The sequence below is a fragment of the Accipiter gentilis genome, chromosome Z (genome assembly GCF_929443795.1).
Source record: "Accipiter gentilis chromosome Z, bAccGen1.1, whole genome shotgun sequence".
Taxonomy (NCBI): Eukaryota; Metazoa; Chordata; class Aves; order Accipitriformes; family Accipitridae; genus Astur; species Astur gentilis.
The window spans coordinates 47237205-47256035 of NC_064919.1; the positions used below are offsets into that span (position 1 = coordinate 47237205).

Here is an 18831-nt window from a genome sequence, read left to right on the forward strand (position 1 = left end):
TTTTTTCTGTAAAATGGGAATATCAACATGTGTTTATCTACTGTGCAACAGTATGACAATGATTAGTTAACATTTGCACAGATGTTTGATTAATAAAGCTGGCTCAAACAAAGCACCACAGATAATTTGGTTTGGTTTGGTTTGGTTTTTTGTTTGCAGCCAGAGATGGGAATAAAAGTCTCGTGCTAGGCATAAATTCTAGTGTTCAGTCTGTAGATTTTTCCTGAACTAATTTGTGATTAAAAGCTACCAAATACATAGCAATACAAACACAGTTAATTTAGAATACTAACATATGGTTGCTAAATGCAGCTCTCGGGACGTTATAAAATTAATCCATTTTTACAAGTGACCTGTATACAGTATGATTATTTTACACAGCTGTGAGTAAAAGTAATGATTTTTTTCTAGTCTCAGATATCCTGGAGTGGATTTCTTCCAGTATGCTCATTTTCTTGGTATGTGGATATAGTTGAAACAGAGTCTCTGACTGATACTGACTGAACCTGCACAGTGTATGTCACTTTGATTTGTTGCATACTCTGCTACAGTTTAGGGGTCATTAATTCTGCTGAACCTAAAAAATTCACACTGCAGTCTCCTTTATCTCTGAATAGGCAACTGCAGAAATTTTTGTTTGCTGTCTGGAAGTTTTGTAGCAAAGGACTAGTTTTAGGAAGCAATTTGGGGGATTATTTTTAGTGGGTGCATTTGCTAATGAGTTTCTTCTCTTACTGCACAATCCAGTTGCGTTTTTTGAGACCAATGTTTCTGGCTTCTTTCTTTTTCTTTCCGTGTATTTTCATCAAACTTTTTTTGGACTAAAGCCCATATTTTTCAGGTTTCATTTTTCAACTTTATATACTAATGCTTTATTTTATATAGCATCTCCTTCTAGCTAGAGACACCGTTGATGCTGAAGTATGTCCGACAGTTCTCCGACTTTGCTTGTAGAACATTTGTACCAATCTTACATGGATGACAAGCACCAAAACACAAACACGTGCACATTAGGATTTGTTATTAGTCCATTAGCATTAAAGGTCCCTGAAATAACATATCTCAATTATAACATAGTTTATGGAGTTGCATCTATAACCAGAAGAACCATCCTCTATTTAAAACAAAGGACAGAATTACTATATTCTGTCTTTTCTGAGCACTCCAGGAAAGAGTAATGATTTCAGAAAGTAGATACTTGTTGTTTTTTTAAAACATACTACTGGAGCAAGGGTCTGCAAATCTCTATCTCTAGCTTTTTCTGAACAGAAATGGAACAGCAATTACAAGCTACAAGCTTGGAACACACATATATAACATATGAAAGAAAGAGAGAGACGTTTTAATTGGCTATAAATGCAAAATAGCAAAACAGTTTTCTGTTCTAGAAATAGAATAATGTGCCAAGTGTAATCATGATAACAGAATGGGGTTTGCTGTTCTTTTATATGAGGTGAGGTGAATGTTGGAGTAGCTACAGAGATGGATGATAGTCAACACCCCTTGTAAGTCAGCTATCTGGTGAGGTATTTTGGCTTCAAATTTATATAAATTTCTGTAGCACAGAATTGTAAACTGAAGACGAATATAGCAATTAAGAAAACACTTTGTATCAACTCTTGATGTAAATTCTGATTTGTGGAGCACTTAAAGATTTGCTGTAGGCTCCACTTCTGAGGCTTTTTATTGCTTCCGAGTATGGAAGAATAGCATGCTCATTTTGTCCGAAAGAGGTTAGCCAACCTCCACATGGAGCAATCAAAATGCTGTGAGAGCCGTCAGTAGGTTGCCTCTGGGAGTGGAAAGGCCAGAGACGGGCTTACACAAGGTACTGTGTACTCTGGCTTTGGCCTGGCAAAGCACTTAACCCGGCTTAATCATAAAGGCGCTTTTCAGATGGAGCCATGCTGAGAGTCAGTGGACAGTCGTTAATGGATAAATGCCAAGGGCTTTTTCATACCTTCCAAGGAAAATACTGTACTGTCATGTCCAGTCCCTTAAGTTCTTGTTTCGCCTTTTCCAGTCTCTGCTTGCGTTAAGGGTGATGTTACAGGGTGGGGACGGGTGTTCAAAGAAAAAGTACTTTGTGCTGCCTGTGTTCTGCAAAAGCAACTCACAGAGGAACTTAAGTTCACTTACCTTGTTTTTGTACCTAAAATTTCACAGTTCATGCATTCTTCCTCAAAAGAGCTCAATTTTTCACTGCAAACTAGTGAGACAGTGGGCTATAAGCAGGACTTTCATTTCATCCAAGGCCAAGGTGTACCCGCATAATGTGTGGAATTTGAGAATATGAAAAAAGCCAGATGTCTAGTCTCTGAGTAACCTTTTCATTATACTTCGTCCCCTCTCCTCCCATTTGGTTTCCAAAACAAGCATGTATTAATATGAGCCGAGGTGATTTCATCTGTGTCATTCCTATTACTAATCATGCTTTGAAACTTCGTAAAAAACTTTATCATCTTGTGAAAATTTAAGTAGAAGAGTATTTCTGTGTATAGAGGGAACAGCATGGAAGAAACATGATTTAGTTATCTAGGGAAAGTGTTTGGAAGTTGTGGGCTCCACTTCAGATTAAACTTTTGCATTAGTGAATACAGAAGCTAGAAAATGTATACAATTTAAAGTCTAGCTGGTGAGCAAGTTGTGGTGTTTTGGAGTGGAGGGATTCACTTTAGAAATGTGACGATCACTGTTGGATTAATATTGCTTTCTTTTGCAGGTTGTAGGTGTTCATTCAGAGCAACCCATTGGAGACATTATTTGTTTTAGACTAAAGAAATTAACTTCTTGATATGTAATAGCTGCAGAGCAGCTTGGGAAACTGGTGATCTATCACATATGACACAAGGGTGAGGCAGCACAGCCCATAGGGATTATGACATATTGCTGTGAATATTCAGAGCTGTTCTTTCCAGAATAGCAGAATGTTGCTGTACCTACAAAAGTCAGGAAGGATAACTTTTATTCTGAGAAACACTGATTGAGAGGGCAATAAGAATTATTTAAAAATTCTTAATTCATTGAGCTGTAAGAATGTCAGAACTAAGAAGGAGCAAGGAAAAGGTTACAGCCTCCAGCTTCTCTCTCCTCCTTTCATAAGAATTCGGTATCCGTCTCTGATCCACCTTTGAAAAACAGGGGGTTTCTAGCTACTTCTGAACAAGTATGTAGACCTGAATTATCAAAGCAAATATGCAGTAACTTGATTCCGGTGCAGCTGATCTGTAAATGACTGGTCTGTGTACCACATAAAAGAAGTCATTTAGGACACAAAAAGCTTATTTGGCTTTGACCTCTGTTCTGAGTGAAAGATTCTTTTTTTTTTTTTTTTAATCAATCTAGTAAATCATACCTGATTAGAATGGCGCTTTCTAAAGTAAGTTAATTTACTTCTTCAATAAAGAGCATTCATTAAAAGGGGGGCGGGGAGGAAGTGTTTTCTTTTTCTAATACTTTTAGCCACATCACCCATGGTATCAGTTGCACCTGTATGGAAGGCAAGGAATTTTGTAAGCCAGAATTTTGGAAGTATGCGAAGTAGTCTGTGGGAAAGGAAGAGGAGGTCGTTCCTTAATTTAAGTCTCTGGAATCCATCTTCCATTACTAGGCTTCCAGCTGAGATCTGTTGAGAGCTTGTGCACAGCCAGAAATTACTCGGCAAGGTTTTGAGCTACTCAGCATAGCATGCTTTCAAAATCCATCGGCAAATGGGAAGCTATGTCTGTAGAAAACAAACTTTGTCCATATCTTTCTCATTCTCACACTGATGGGGAGTCTGGAGCCGTATGTTGCTCTGTGACCGGCTTTCTGAACCCACCGGATTTGAAAGATGCCTGTACTGCCTATTAATTTACAACTGAACAAATACTAACTGTGGCTTTTAAAAAAATATGAACTTTCACTGAACACAGAGTGTGTATGTGTGGCAAGGAATCTTTAATCTGTTTGGGTAAAGTACAAGGGATCTAGAAAAATATGCCTTAACTCCAGAGTCAGACTCTCTTCAAAAAGCCTATTGACTGTTTATTTGATAGTAAATGAGAACCTGACAAGATTTAAAAAAAAAACCAAAAACCAAAGACTAAATCCAATCTCAGCTAAAAAAATTCTGAAAAGTGATACCATCTTTTATGTGATTGAAAATACAACGGATAACCTTGTGTCAATAATGTTTTTGGTAACTGGGCTTGAACTGATTTTTAACTGCTTGCCTTGTCTAAGATCTTTCAGGACCGCAGCATCTTGCTTCCCAAATCAAATATCCCAATATGAACAATATGGATTATTGACATTAAAAACACTGTGCCATCAAAATAAAGCTAGAGATTCTCATACAAATTCTGATGCTGTTGTAATCCCTAAGCAAGGAGTATTTTTTTAGTATATTGCCTGTAGCAGTATTTTTTTAGTATATTGCCTGTAGCAGTAGCTGTATTTCAGTAGAAATTTAAACAAAAGGATATGAAACACATTTATCTTTCAATCCCCTAGAAATGTACTATTCTTGCAAACACAACTGTGTTGAGGATTTCTTGGCTGGGCGAGGGCATGTGAGCAATCCAACTGTTAGGTGGGAACGAAGCGTTAAGTTTACGAAGTGCTGGAGCAGACAAGGATGCTGTGTCCTTGTACTCTGGGAAAAAGGAAGATAAGAAGAGCCTGACAAACGACTCCTGGATGCCAAAGAATGAGATAAGTAACTGCTGGACACCTCGTGAAGAAGCTTGCACAGCCAATAGAGGATAAGATAGTGTCGCATGAACCGGGGTATTGTACCAATTAGAGTGTTGTATAAGGTGCGTACACAAGCGCATAAGGTATATAACTGTGCTAAAAGTTGTGGTAAATGGACTTCACTTGATCACATTGGTCTGTGCATGATTTCCCCTGTGGATCCTCCACAACATAACTGTAATATAAAATTCTGGTTTAACTCAGCTCTAGTGGTCACACTGAAAGCAGATAAACATTTGAAATTTATGTCATAAGAGATTCTAGAGAAAGCAGCAATGCCAGCTCCAAGTACACGCACATTTTTTTAAAAAAGATAAAGAAACCACAGGGAGAAAAGAAGTCTTGAGGCAATCCTAGAAATGTCATGACTTAGGATAATTCTGTCCCAGGCATTGCAAAAATTCTAGGCAGCTCTCAAAATTCTGAATTAATTGCTTGTGGGAAATTGCTTTTTTCAGATGATAATTATCACTGTTTCTGTAGGGGTACGGTATGTAAAATTCAGTCATGGTGTTATACAGAGGAGAAGATGATCTTCATTCTGCTCAAACATTTTTACAGGCTTACTGCAGAGAATAATGTCTCTTTTTAATATAGAAAGCCCGAAAATTCACTATCCTCCTGTAGCTTACTCTTTACACAACTTGAAAGAAGAGCATTTCCTTTCAAATAATTTTCTGCAGTGATTTCTGAAGCTTGTTCAGTAAGGAATTGTCATTTGATGTCATAAGGCTGTAAGAGATGTTATAAATAAATGGTTTATATGTTAGGATCAAAACCCTGTTCTTTCCAGCCAAACCACCTTTGAGTACCCATAAGTCATCATCTGACTAGTCCTGAGCTGCTTTAATTTCAGAACTTTTCATAGTTTTATATTTGGAAAGGTTACTAAAACCCCAAATAAAATCTTGATCTGAATTTAAAATGGAATAGAAGTATTCATCCTCTCCCCACACTGTTTCCACCACTGTGGTTTCTTACCTTATCTGGCTGTTACTTACAGTACTTCATTAGAATTCAGATTTTTCTCTGCTAAGTTCAGATGAATAAATCAGACATCATTACACATATTTTACTATTAATTGAACAGACACCAAAAAAACCCCAAAGACTCTAATGACTTATTTACATTTTCTAAGTAAATTGTGATGGTATTCTGTGTATAAGTTTTCTGTACAGCTTCTGAACACAGTTGATGCTACAGAGCAGAAAAAAAGGAAATGGTACATTACAGACAATCTGTGCCATTCATTTTATTCATGAGCAGGATACTTTGATCAAATTTCTTTACTGTTCTATTGTGTATCCAAAGAGAAAGAATATTTCAAGCTTTATTTGACAGTAATTAAACATATTCCAGAATTGGCATGTTTTGTAGAAATCATTAAGCAGTTAAACTCTGTATTTGTGAAAGATGTACTCTACCGTATGTGGGGATAAATCTAGTAAAAATAGCAAGATTAATATGTGTCTGGTTTTATTAAGAGACAAGGCCTAGTCATGAGTTGAGGAGCATAAACATGTTTGACTCTAGCTTTATATTGTCTGTATTTTCTATGGCCTCACGGGAAAAGTGAGAGTTCACTAGTTGGCCTGTCTGTACTGGGAATTTGATGGAATGGGGCTTGAGGTAAAGATCTTTCACAACTTTAAGAACAGTAAAGCCTTTGGCTCACTTCTATGCAGGCCTACATGTACACATTTATATACAATCGATATGAAATTAACAAGAAATCACAGAAAATATGCTCATACTCTGACGCAATGACTGGCCAGAAGACTCTTGTCTGCACACAGTAAAATAATGAGGGTAGTCCTTACAGGGAAAGTGCGGGTAGGAAGAAACTGCAGGAGCGACAAGCCAAGTCTATTCAGACCCGTTCAGCTGAATCATTCAGAACAGAGCTAGCTGATGCTGTGGCAGGGAAAAGTACCTACTTTGATCTCATCACAGCTCTTTCAATCAAAGTGTAAAAATTGTCTGTTCTTCAGCTTTTGTGGAAAAAAAACCCCAACTTTTTAAAATAAAGAGTTTGGAACAGGAATATAGAAAAAAATGCTATAATTATTTTGATAAAATAAATGAAGCTTTTTTTGGGTCATACATTTTTAGTGCAAATAGTTTGAAAACTGTCAAGAGTGTCCTGAAAATGTAAAATGTTGTTTCCTATCTGTAGTTGAACCATCCTCCCAGCAAGCATTTTGTAAAATTCTTGAATAGAAAATAGACATGAAAACAGCTCAAGTCAATTTGCTTTAAACATTCAAATACCTTTGTTACTATTTTCACCACTTAATGCCTTTTACTTGTCTTATGTAGCTATGTTAAATGTAATTTCTTAGTACCTTCCTAAAAATGGAGTCTAGGTAGGATATTTTGCAACATTTTAGTCTTTGGAAATCTGTGGTGTAGTTTTGGTTCTCACTTTTGTGCTTTCTGTACTCTTTCAATGCAGGACATCAACTGTTTCAGTATTACAAAATGGTTGATTTGGGTCAGAATTGCTCTAAAGTACAAATGATATCAAAAGAATCACAAAACCCACTCATGATCTCATTTTTGCTATACAGTAACTGTATGTCCAGCAATGAAAATAGTGTTATGGAACTCTAAATTGTGGCATGCAGTTTGCACAGAGCAGCTGAAGCTTCCTGCAATAATGTACCTGGTTTGCTGAGTGACAGAAGACCAACTTCATTTGTATAAAATGAGAAACGTTGCTGTTTGCCAGCCTATTCAGTGCTATGTCTTGATCCAAGTAAGAGTGGCTACGTGTGACCTGTAGTCTCCAAATGCTCTACAGCTGTGTGCATAAATAAGGGGTAAGAACACCACAGTAGAATTAAAACAGATGTGTTCATTTCTCACTTCTATCAGTGTGTGATCAGACTTCTGCACCAGCTATGTTGAGGAAAACTTCAGTTCCGTATGAGATCAGATGAGCTGTATCAATAGCAAGGTCAACCTGTGCATCTCTTTAAGATTTTGCTTTGTATTTTACCTCTCAGGTTGTTACAAGAGGATGTGGTGATGGACATCCCCTTTGCTGAGGGTGTACTAAGCCCCAGTTCTGCAGAGATGAGACCCGGTAAGAGAAGCTCTTAGTCATTTTCTTAATTATATCTTATTCCCTTGGCATTTAATTTTGCAGTGAGAAGGGTGTTTCCGTGCTGGTAAAGAATCAGTTCAGTGTTAAAAAGTGTTAAGTTCGCTTTATTTAGTCAATTTTCTTCATGACTTGAGAAATTATAATTGTACTGTGCCATTTTCTCTTGTGTGGTGTTGTCATCACTCGTTTAGCCCTTGTGAAGTTTAAGTAGTCTCTATTATTTATCTTATATTTGACTACTGTCTAAGTGAACTAAGCATTAGAATACTTCAGACAGAACAGCTTGAAATGTGACACACAATGCAGTGAGGAGGGGCAAAGCCATACCTAGCTTTTGTCTTTTTGAAGACTTATTTAAGACTGATTATGAGTCTCAGAGGTGGTTTTATTTCTGTTACTGTATTGAATAAGATAGTTAAAATGAAAGACATAGGTACTAGCAGATCGGCACCATTTGAATAGCACCAAGTGCATAAGAAAACAAATATTTACAGGGGATTTAAACTCACATGAATTTTTCCAGGATTCAGCAGTGCTTTTGTTCATAACTCAAATGATTTGTATATTGCTCTTTAAATTCTTAAATGTTGTGGGTCAGAATATGTCCAAGGCTTGATTTTCATCTCATGATTGCAAAAAAGTGAATCTGGATTTTGCATCATTTAAGAGCTCCCAGCTACATCTGCCATTCCTGTAGATACTTGTTTTATTTCTTTAGACGTTAATGATGATATTTGTGGTTTATGTTAGGTGGACTTAAATGACTTGGTGTTACTAAAATTGTAAAACTTTTAGTAACTAAATTGTAAAATTTTAGTAACTAGAAAGTTACTAAAATTGATCTGTCCCAGTGTGTTTGAAGGAGATTCTTAAGTATCTAGGAGATTAATAGTATGCAGAGGAGATGAAGTTCTTTTTTTCTTCCTCCTTTTTCAGAACCTCCCAATTCTCTTGACCTTAACGGTTCCCATCCCAGAAGGATAAAGCTCACTGCTCCAAATATCAATCTCTCTTTGGACCGGAGTGAAGGGTCTGTACTTTCTGATGATAATTTGGATACGCCAGATGAAATTGATATCAATGTAGATGACCTTGACACTCCTGATGAAGCAGACTCTTTTGAATACAGTGGACAAGGTAATGTTCTAGATTGTAAATGTAGAGCTAATCTCTGTTTCTTTCTTTACTGCTTACATGATCAGTCCATCAGGCTGTAAATAGGGTTAAAGCATTTGAGAGTTAATGCTAGGTGTCCAGATATTTTTACCGTCTTCTATTTTTTAACCTTTCTTCCCCTGTGTAAAGTAATACATTTCTACTTATGCAGAGTGCAGAAAGACATAGTACAGCTCATTAAATAAAATAAGAAGAGCTACCTAGAGAGAATAAAATTCAGAATCCTGTCTTTGTCCAGTACCGTAGGACTTCTCTGAAAAAGAGTTGTTCAAGAAAGAGAAAGCAGTTGCTCTCTGTTGTAGGCAACACTACAGCTAACTGCACCTTCGTGCAGCTCTGGCCAGCTCTAGATTACAGTTACATCAGTAGTACTTAGGGATATGACCTTGTGCAAAATGTGTTGGCTCACAAGCTGCACCAAAGAGCAGTGTATAAATGAAGTAGACACAGCATGGTGAGGGAGATCTTCTGTTAGTAAGAAAGCTCTTTTTTTTATTCCCATGTATGGTTGGAAAGCTGAGATGTGGAACATGTGTGCATGGCATGATAAAACTAGCTCAGGTGATGGAGCAACAGAATTCCTCATTCCACCAATTCAAATGTGCTTTCCTAGCAGGACTAGTTGTACAGTATAGATACACCCTGAAGTGTGCAATGGGTACTTCACTCTTCCTTCATGTACTAATGATTTTCTCTCATGTGGTGTAAAAGTGTTTTGCACTGTCTTACTTTACTTACCCTTATGATGTACGAAATAGGGTGTTAACACTCATTCCTTGCTTGCACTGTAGGGACCGTATAAGAACCGTATTCACTTATGTAAGTACATAAAGATCATAAGCTATTTGAGGGAAAATGAGTGTGACCATTTTACAGTCTACAACAGAAAGAAACTTTAAAAATGGATCAATTTAAACTGAATTTTCCCTTGCATTTAAATTCTCTATTGCTAGTAAGGTCACTATAATTTAAAAATTGTATGCTGTTTTGAGCATACAAGAACAGTTGCATCAGTTTAAGTGATATTGCCAAAGAAGCATTACTGTGTACTCAATCATGCATAAGCGTTTCTAATGTTACTTCTCATTAGAAAGCTAACTTCCTTATGCGTAGATGCAGAGCATAGTCATGAGTTGCTTGATGGTTAGAATATTTTGTAACAAAGGTTAAAACCAACACACACTCATGCACTCACACCAGAGCAGCGTGTACTTGCAGTCTTAGACTGTTGTGACCACTGCGTGAGAGCAAAAATCTCTGTCTGCAGTGGAACAGATTTTGCCTTTAAGACCTCAAGTAAACAAAATCAACTCCAGTGATTTTGGTGACAGTTGTATTTATGGCAAGCATTTCTCCCCAGTTTTTTTTGCTGCTTTCTATATGTGATGATTTGTTCAACTGCTAAAGTTGGATGGGTTTCCCCGAACTCCTAAGTGAAGAATAAGTCAAGGTGCTTGTGTTTTTGTTGACATTTTTACAGTTCTGTAGTTTGATTCTAGGCACACTTAATTGACAAAATGTCCTCCACTTAGATAAGCCAGGAACAGAGAATAGAAAAGGCAAAAAATCACATTTTACTAAAATAAGCCAGCAATAAAACAAGTAGGCTGTATATTACATGAATCCGATAGCTAAGAGTATAGTCATAAGAACTAGTGCAGAATGGTTTCTTTGCATGGTAAATAGCCTTTGTTGTCTTTGTACTTCTGTCACTCTACTGTTAACCGCTATGTGCTCTGGTGTAGCAGCACTCATAATCTCCCACAGACTGGCGTTTCTAGACTGTCATGCCAAACACAGGGAAGTAAATACCGAGAAGATCTAGCTGTTGAGACTGTAGAGAGCAGTGATTTTTAGCTTGTCACGCTCAGACTGCTGAAGGTCCATTTGAACTATAAAAGGCAACTGAGAAGAGCAAGACTATTGTCATGATTCAGGGGTCGACCTCATCGCTGGAAAACTGATAGCTCTGTAATACAAGAAATACTGAAACCTACTTGTTTAAAAGAATGATGAAGAAGAATCATCAAAACTGCAATGTGCAAGAAAATGGATGAGAACGGAAATACTAGAGAACATGTCTTAAACTAGCACCTGACTTGTTTAGGGATTGGTTGATCATCAGTTTCATAGGGGGTTTTTTGTCTCTGATACCTTATATTTAAACATTCTCTTTCAGAACCTGCTTTTGTATCTGAAATGAGGTTTTTTTAATGATTATTCCATTAGTTGACATAAAAATTGCATTTCTGAAAACCATATATGCGTATAAGTGAAGGCCTGCCCCCAAATCAGCATTATTTGGAAAGTGTGAGAGTGTTTATTATTTTGTCTGCAGATGTTTCTTTTCTTTCTGAATTTCACATTGGTGCATGCTTCTTTGCAAAATCAACACTCCAGGCAGTAAAGCATCGCCACTTTGTCAGGAAGAAGCAATCTAGTACCATTTCTATCCAAAAATAATTCATTTGGCCAATTCCAGCATCATAACTTTTATCAGGATCTCTTTTAATTGTTTTTCATAAATTGCAGTTTCACCAGCAAAAAAAAAAAAAAATCAAACCCCAAATACAGTTTCAGCATTAGTCTGCTAGTTACCTAGCCCAGCCTCTTTTCCCTAAAGCTGTTCTCTCACTCAGCCATGCCCTTTCTACACTCCGAGGAACAAGCTGACTAGACAGTTTTCCTAGGCTGTTCTGATAATCCCATCTATCTATTCTAAAAGCACCTGAGCTGCATAATAGCATCCTGTGGGGACCCTGTATCCTTAAAGGAATGGACCACCCTATGATTGCCTGTCAAAGTTTGCATAGCTTGACTGCATGTGTGTAGTTTTCATATTGTTTCCATGGTACCTTTGCAAAATTAACGTCATACAAATTTGCATTAAGATATCTAGGTTTGGAGGGAGTGGGGTTATGCATTTTATAATCTTGTTCCCAATGTCAGAGAATATGTGATATTTTAAAACTGTATGCTAAGTATATTATTAAACATCATGAGCATTGTACCCTGAGAAGGCATGAATACATGCTTTAGTTCCACAATATATAATCTACTGAGCAGCAACTGTTAAACCAATTCAAAATAGTATACTTGTAAAAAATCATCTTTTGCAGTCTGTTCTTCCTCCTAAACTTAGATCTCCTCAAAATCCCTTTATTTGCAGTCCCTAAGGAAAAAAGGCTTATGTGGTCACTTTATATGTGCATGTGTATGTATTTCTTGGTCTTCCACCCCTGTTTCTCCTATTAATACAGTTTAACTTTAATATGTTTTTAACTCATTGGCTGGTTAGGCAGTGAAATAGTTAGGAGGTGAAATATTACTGCTTTCTTGCAAGATTCCAGTAGGCAGGAATTAGGTAAAGAAAAGAATTAGTGATAGACTGAGCTTTTGTTGCACATGGGAGAATCTACCTCAGAGAAGGAGACCTTCTGCCTGTATTATTCCCTAATAATACTTTGTATTAGGGACAGAAAATAAAAGATGGGTGGCAGTAGAAATTCAGACTTAATTAGTCTTACTTGTAAGACTTACTTGTAAGACTTGTGTAACAACAAATATGTGCTTAACCTAATATATATTTTTTATAAAAAGTTTGGAGGGTATTTTTGTGTATTGAGGAACTTGATATTCCTACCAAATTTGGTGGAATTATTGATAGGTTTTAATGAACAAATCAGTTTTACAAATTAATAGTCAGTACATGCCCGTAGGTTCTATGTGTGTAGATTTATGTGGTATATACACAGTATACTATCTTATTCTTGATTTCATAAAGATAACTGATTTACTTCTTATGATAAACTGGTGTGTTTTAAGGATCATATACTTCAATTCATGTGAGTAGTTCAAGAAGCACTTGGCACTGATGAGGCCACACCTCGAGTACTGTGTTCAGTTTTGGGGCCCTCACTACAGGAAAGACATTGGGGTGCTGGAGTGTGTCCAGAGAAGGGCAACCAAGCTGGTGAGGGGCCTGGAGCACAAGTCTTATGAGGAGCGGCTGAGGGAACTGGGGTTGTTCAGTTTGGAGAAGAGGAGGCTGAGGGGAGACCTTATCACTCTCTACAGCTACCTGAAAGGCGGGTGTAGTGAGGTGAGTGCTGGTCTTTTCTGTCAGGTGGCTGGTGATAGGACGAGAGGAAATGACCTCAAGTTGAGGCAAGGGAGATTTAGGTTAGATATTAGGAAAATTTTTTTTACTGAGAGGGTTGTCAAACATTGGAACAGGCTGCCCAGGGCAGTGGTTGAGTGATCATCTCTGGAGATATTTAAAAGATGTGTAGTGCTTAGGGACATGGTTTAGTGGTGGACTTGACAGTGTTAGATTAATGGTTGGACTTGATGATTTTAGAGGTCTTTTCCAACCTAAATGATTCTGTGATTCTATGATTATATTAATCAAAGAGGCATCCAAAGATAAACTAATACATAGAAATGTTTGAGGATTTCTGTGAATTGTGTTCTTTACTTCTTCTTGTCAATTGAAATAACTTCTTTTAGTTTATTCTTAACTTTTATAGATTTCTTTGGTATTTTCAAGTAAGATATCTGATCAGCTTTTTATGTACAGACATGTGTGTCATTATGTATCTCACTATACCTTTATTTACTGTTACGTCGCTTATTGACTTATATGATCCAAGCCTGCTCTTCCTTATGACTGCAGAGCCAGAATAATATTTTTAAAAGAACAGTAGATTTTATTTACTTCAAATGTGTAATGCATAAAATGTATAGAATCTTTACTATGAAGATAAATTAATAATGTGCACACAGCCACAAGGCAAAGGTGCTTCAGCAAGAATAATAGTACAAAAGAGAGGTTCTTTTTCCCACTGAAAAAAGAGTATGTTTTAAGAATAGCTAAAGAAGGAAATTTAATTTTTCCAGCTGTGGACAGAATCACTTTCCATGTCACTTTCTCTGTAATTAGCCATTGAGTTTGAAAAACTGGAATGCAGTTAAATTTTTTTGTTAAGAGCCATCTTCTCAATGTGCAATGGCAATGTAGATTTTGTTAATTACTTCACAGCTCTTCTGAAACTAAGAGTATCCAGCAGAGAGGCTGTGCTATGAGTCTTCATAGTCTCTTGTCAGCCATGCGGTTTATTTATTGTGATCATTGTGTCTATGGACTACATATACCTGTACTCTCACGGGTGCTGGTATGAAAAGGCCAGATTACCTGGCTTCTCTGTACTTCACATCTGGGAGGGTACTAGTATTTACACTCAACTGAAAGGCCCTGGGGGAGGTGAATACTGTGTTTATATGAGGAATCAGCATTACCTCATGACTGAACCAGGGGAAGATGGGCATTCTTCATATTTGCTGGTACCAGAGCCGAAGAGATTGGAGACAAATTGGGAGAAAGCTGAGAAGCTGTAGTTCTGTGGTAATTCTTCTCTAGACAAGAAGCATCACTGTCTTCACTTTTAGTTCCCTATTTTGCTTTTTAGTATAGTTCTCATACCTGCAACACAAAGATTTTTAAAGACCTGCAGTGCAGTACCTCTAGCAAGCAGCTGATCAGTTTTACTAACCGGATGCAAAAATCCTCTGGCAGTATTCTGCATAGTGATAATTGCTGCTGTTCTTCTTAAGTTCATAACGATGAAAAGTTTTTAAAAATGGAAACTTCTCATTTACTGACTGTTAGATTATCAAATTCTGCTCTTATTTATACCAGTGCAGATTCACTATAGTGCTGTAAAAATACAGTTGGTTTCAGTCACCCATTTCAAATGTATGTAACAGAGAAAATATTTAGATATTTTATGGGAAGATGTAATATATACAGTTTTATTTTTTAGAAGAGCAGACTGCTACTAAGAATGCTTCCCAGGAGGAGTCTGAATCAATTCCTGAGTACACCGCTGAAGAAGAGCGAGAGGACAACAGGTTGTGGAGAACAGTGGTTATTGGAGAACAAGAACAAAGAATTGATATGAAAGTTATTGAACCTTACAAAAAGGTCATTTCACATGGAGGTAGGAAACCCCTGAACACATTTTTTAGCTTGATGTAAAAAATTCATACTTTATTGAGCATGATTTATTTCTGGTTTAGTTCACGCAAGAGGAGAGAGAGTTTATTTTTCAGCCATGGCTGAAATGAACTTGGCTTTCAATTCAGTGTGGCAATGACTAATGAGTGTTTTAAATACAAGGGAATTTCAAGAACAACAAGTAAACTGACATACATGTGTCAGTAACAATCTGGTCATTGTAGGCTAAAACTGTCTAAGAGTAAGGGAAAGAGCTTTTGTCCTACAGAAAAAAAAAATTTGAAAACTTTATTCTGTGGATTTTGGCAAAAACTTTTGCACGAGGAAGTACAGTGCTCTGATTTGCTGAATGGTGTATGTGTGTGAACAGATCTAAACAAGTAGAGTGGCAAAAGAAAAAAAAATACAATTTTCCCTGGGGCTTCCATTTGTCTGCCTAAGCTCCTTTTTCCTGCCGTTTATAGTTACCAGCAGGTAGCATTTCAGCAGCAACTGCTTTACATTTTTTTCACATAATTTGTTAATAATTATCAAATAGCATATCAAAGAAAACATTTAAAGTAGGAAAATGACCTCATGTGCTTGCTATATTGTCTCCTTTGCTCATCTTCTCCCTAACCTCCTCAGAGAATGTGTAGTTCTGGTGTTACTAGCACACTTCTGTACAAGTTAATTAAAATGGATAAATACTACTATAGGTACTGAAGGGAGAAAAGGAAACAAAGCTTGCTAAGGGCCTTTTCCTTGGTGTCTGGTTTAGATTATCTTTGGGTTCTATATATGTTTGGGGGACTGTTTGCCAGCTGTTAAGTAAGGTATGAAGTAAGGATGAGTTGTTCTATTCCTGCAAAAACTGAGGCAGATAACTTAGCATCTCAGAGGTAAGATTTGTGAGTTTATATGGGGATGCTTCTGTCACACTGTTGCTGATCCATAACATCATTTAAAGGTAAACCATCATTTCTAGTATACTTTCAGTGTTGAATCTCTATGTGGTAAAACTGACATAAATAAATGTATGGTAATAAATATATTACCTGAGGACGTGGTACTCAAATTTGCACATTTACATTAAAGCAGATAAATGCTAGCCTACAGATGTTCACAGTGGCCAGTGTGCAGAAGGTTTAGTTGGAATTAATAAAGATGTTTAAACCTCCAAGCATTTTCCCACTATAACACCACCATCAAAGATTTATGAATGTGATGACACCTCAGCCACAGTTTAGCAAACAGACACAGATGGCATAATTTAGGAAACAAACATAAAATATTTTGAGGCCTTGCTAATGGTGTTTGTTTATATGCTTTTTGTATGCTGTAAACTAGTCTAGGTACATTTATGGTGAAAGCTGTCATGTACAGTTCCTTCTAGATGCTGATGTATACATTTACACCAGCTTTTATGAAATACAAATACCAGTCTATTTTAGTGGGTGGAGAAGTAGCTCTTAATTGAGCACTGCTTGACTGTTGAACAAGGACTAGTTCCAGCAGCAGACAACTCTAGTGGCAACTATGAAGTACATAATAATGCACAGTTATCGATGGGAGTCGAGGTCATTCAGCTTGGCTCACAGTGTGAGATAATCAGGATTTAAATTTTATGTATCTGACATCTTGCTTTGTTAGATCACACAAATTAAGATAAAAAATATTAGATTTCCTTTACTTTTGAATGGGTGCTGGTCAGTAACAGCCATTGGAAAAGTAACGGTGTGAGATGTAACAAGTTTCAGCCCACCACTGGCCAAATTGGAAATTGTGCCTGAAATCTAGCCATATCAAAGCGGTTAAGGACTGGATTAAAGTTGGTGTTTATGAAATGGCAGACTGAATATGTGGAAACAAAATCATTTAGATGCATAGATTGTGGGAAAACTTGGACAGCTTGAACAGTTTCTACATTATGGTGGCTAGACCTATTCTATATGATGTTCCCTTTGGCAATACTTTAGTATCTTTGGAGTGCTTTAGAGGGCCAGGAATCTTTCCTTTCACCTCAAAATTAAAAACAGATTCTGGCTAAAATTAATTAATTGAAAGTCAGGTCAAGCATCTCTTGATGATTCAGTAACCTACTGAACATTCCTCCCTGCCAAGTGACAGATAACACCAAACGCAGAATCTAGGTGGTAGCCACAAAGTAGGAAAGGGGAGAGTAGACTTGGAAGTCTAGGTGTGAGATTGCCTTCCACATATGTTGATGGAGAAATTTCTTAGCGCTCTGTGTCTTTGCATAGGCTGACTGAGAATTTGGGCAAATGGCTTCTAGTGATAAATTAAAATTCTCCCTTAGGTAAATATCCCTTGTCTACAAGCACGCATAAGAAAAAGTGGCTTAGATTTATCTTTTTTTCTTCTGTGAGCTGTTAGGTGCCATCTGCACATAATCCTTTTGCTTTACATGAACTGCAAATTTTGCTGTATAATTTAGTGGACACACCTGCCACAATGTGCTTTCGCTGCCAAACTCCTGAGCCAGCTGGACAGATTGCTTTATGGCAGCTTGATATAAATTGTCCTGAAAGTCTTTTAAGGATTGTTAAATTTATGAAAGGAAGGAAATCTCCTCCCCATTGGTAAAGCTGAGGGGAAAAAAATACTGCTTTATTCCGTAATGATTTAGCTGAGGGTTCAGCTAGAATGGAATAGGTGAAATGAGTAATGTCTCTTTGAAAGAATGTAGGTCCATTAAGAATATGGAAACATAACAGAGAGTAGTATTACATGATAAGTGTGGGAGGTGGAGTTCTTTTGTTTCTCTTGAGAAGACTGGTATATTCCTTCATATCACACTCTTAAAAGGTGAAGGTGCTGAAAACAGGACTGGAGTTTCTTTCCCCTCCCTGTGTACATCTTTGGTAGAGAATGCAATACTAGTCTCTGAATTTGACCTTGACATCTTCATTGGGACACCAAAGTCAATCACCCATATCTGTATCTATAGATACACTGTTCACGTTTACTGGATGCTAACATGAGCTGGAGCTGTGATACACCATGCCATGTCACATATTTTAAAGTGATTATATCCACATTGCCCTTTGGCTTGAACTCAAACCCTAATCCTGAGCTCTTCTGCCTTTCCATGTCCTCTAACAGGATGGAGAGCAACACTGCAGTGGGGGCCTGGAGAAGACAGTAGACATATGCTGGGCTGCCATTGTAGAGTGGCTTCTCTAGCTCTGGAAGCCCAGCTGTATATTAGCTCCCCTTTGACCTCTGGGAGCCAGAAAAAAAGCTACTTCACAGTGCTGAGAAGGCAAGAGATGCCAAGATCATGGAAGGGTGGAGTTAAGGCTAAGGACAGAAAGCTTCCTGCAGTGTCCAAATGACTCTTCAATGGATGAGGTCTAGGCTAGCTAGCATTCTCAACTCAATGTTTGTGTTACCATCAGTAACCAATACAGTATGTATTATCATCTTATTCAATGCATTATATTTAGTCAAACCTACCAAATCAAATTAAAAAAGAAAAAAGTCTAACATAATCCTTCAGCAGGTTGCTTTGCAAAGCCTTGATTTGAAACAATATGGCTTGAGGCAGGAGACTTACTTCTGACAGGCACATTTTTCTCTCAGAGACTTTCCTTCTTCTGCTCCTCTTTGTAACCAGGGAAGCAGTGGTATTTTTCTGTCCTTTAAGGAACAGCTGAGAGCCCTAAACGGAGAGCACCTCTGTGCATGTCCTTATGACTGGGATAGTGTTGAGATTAATCAGCTATGGTTCTCCTTGGCATGGAAGACTTCATGGGCAAGTGCCTTGAAGCACCCATTTTGTGAGGGATT

General features: G+C 37.4%; 1 protein-coding gene across 6 annotated transcripts in view; it reads left to right on the forward strand.

Moving 5' to 3' along the window:
* The window catches only part of PRUNE2 (prune homolog 2 with BCH domain), a 154818-nt gene that overhangs the window by 112775 nt on the left and 23212 nt on the right, over window positions 1–18831 (forward strand). For all 6 annotated transcript variants that reach the window (XR_007505093.1, XM_049795455.1, XM_049795454.1 and 3 more), the window contains 3 exons: window positions 7747–7826; window positions 8784–8984; window positions 14846–15022. Coding sequence is in view for 5 of the 6 variants with exons in the window: in XM_049795455.1 (XP_049651412.1) it covers window positions 7747–7826; window positions 8784–8984; window positions 14846–15022 (458 nt within the window). In the remaining variant the exon portion in view is untranslated. The remainder of the gene's footprint in view (window positions 1–7746; window positions 7827–8783; window positions 8985–14845; window positions 15023–18831) is intronic.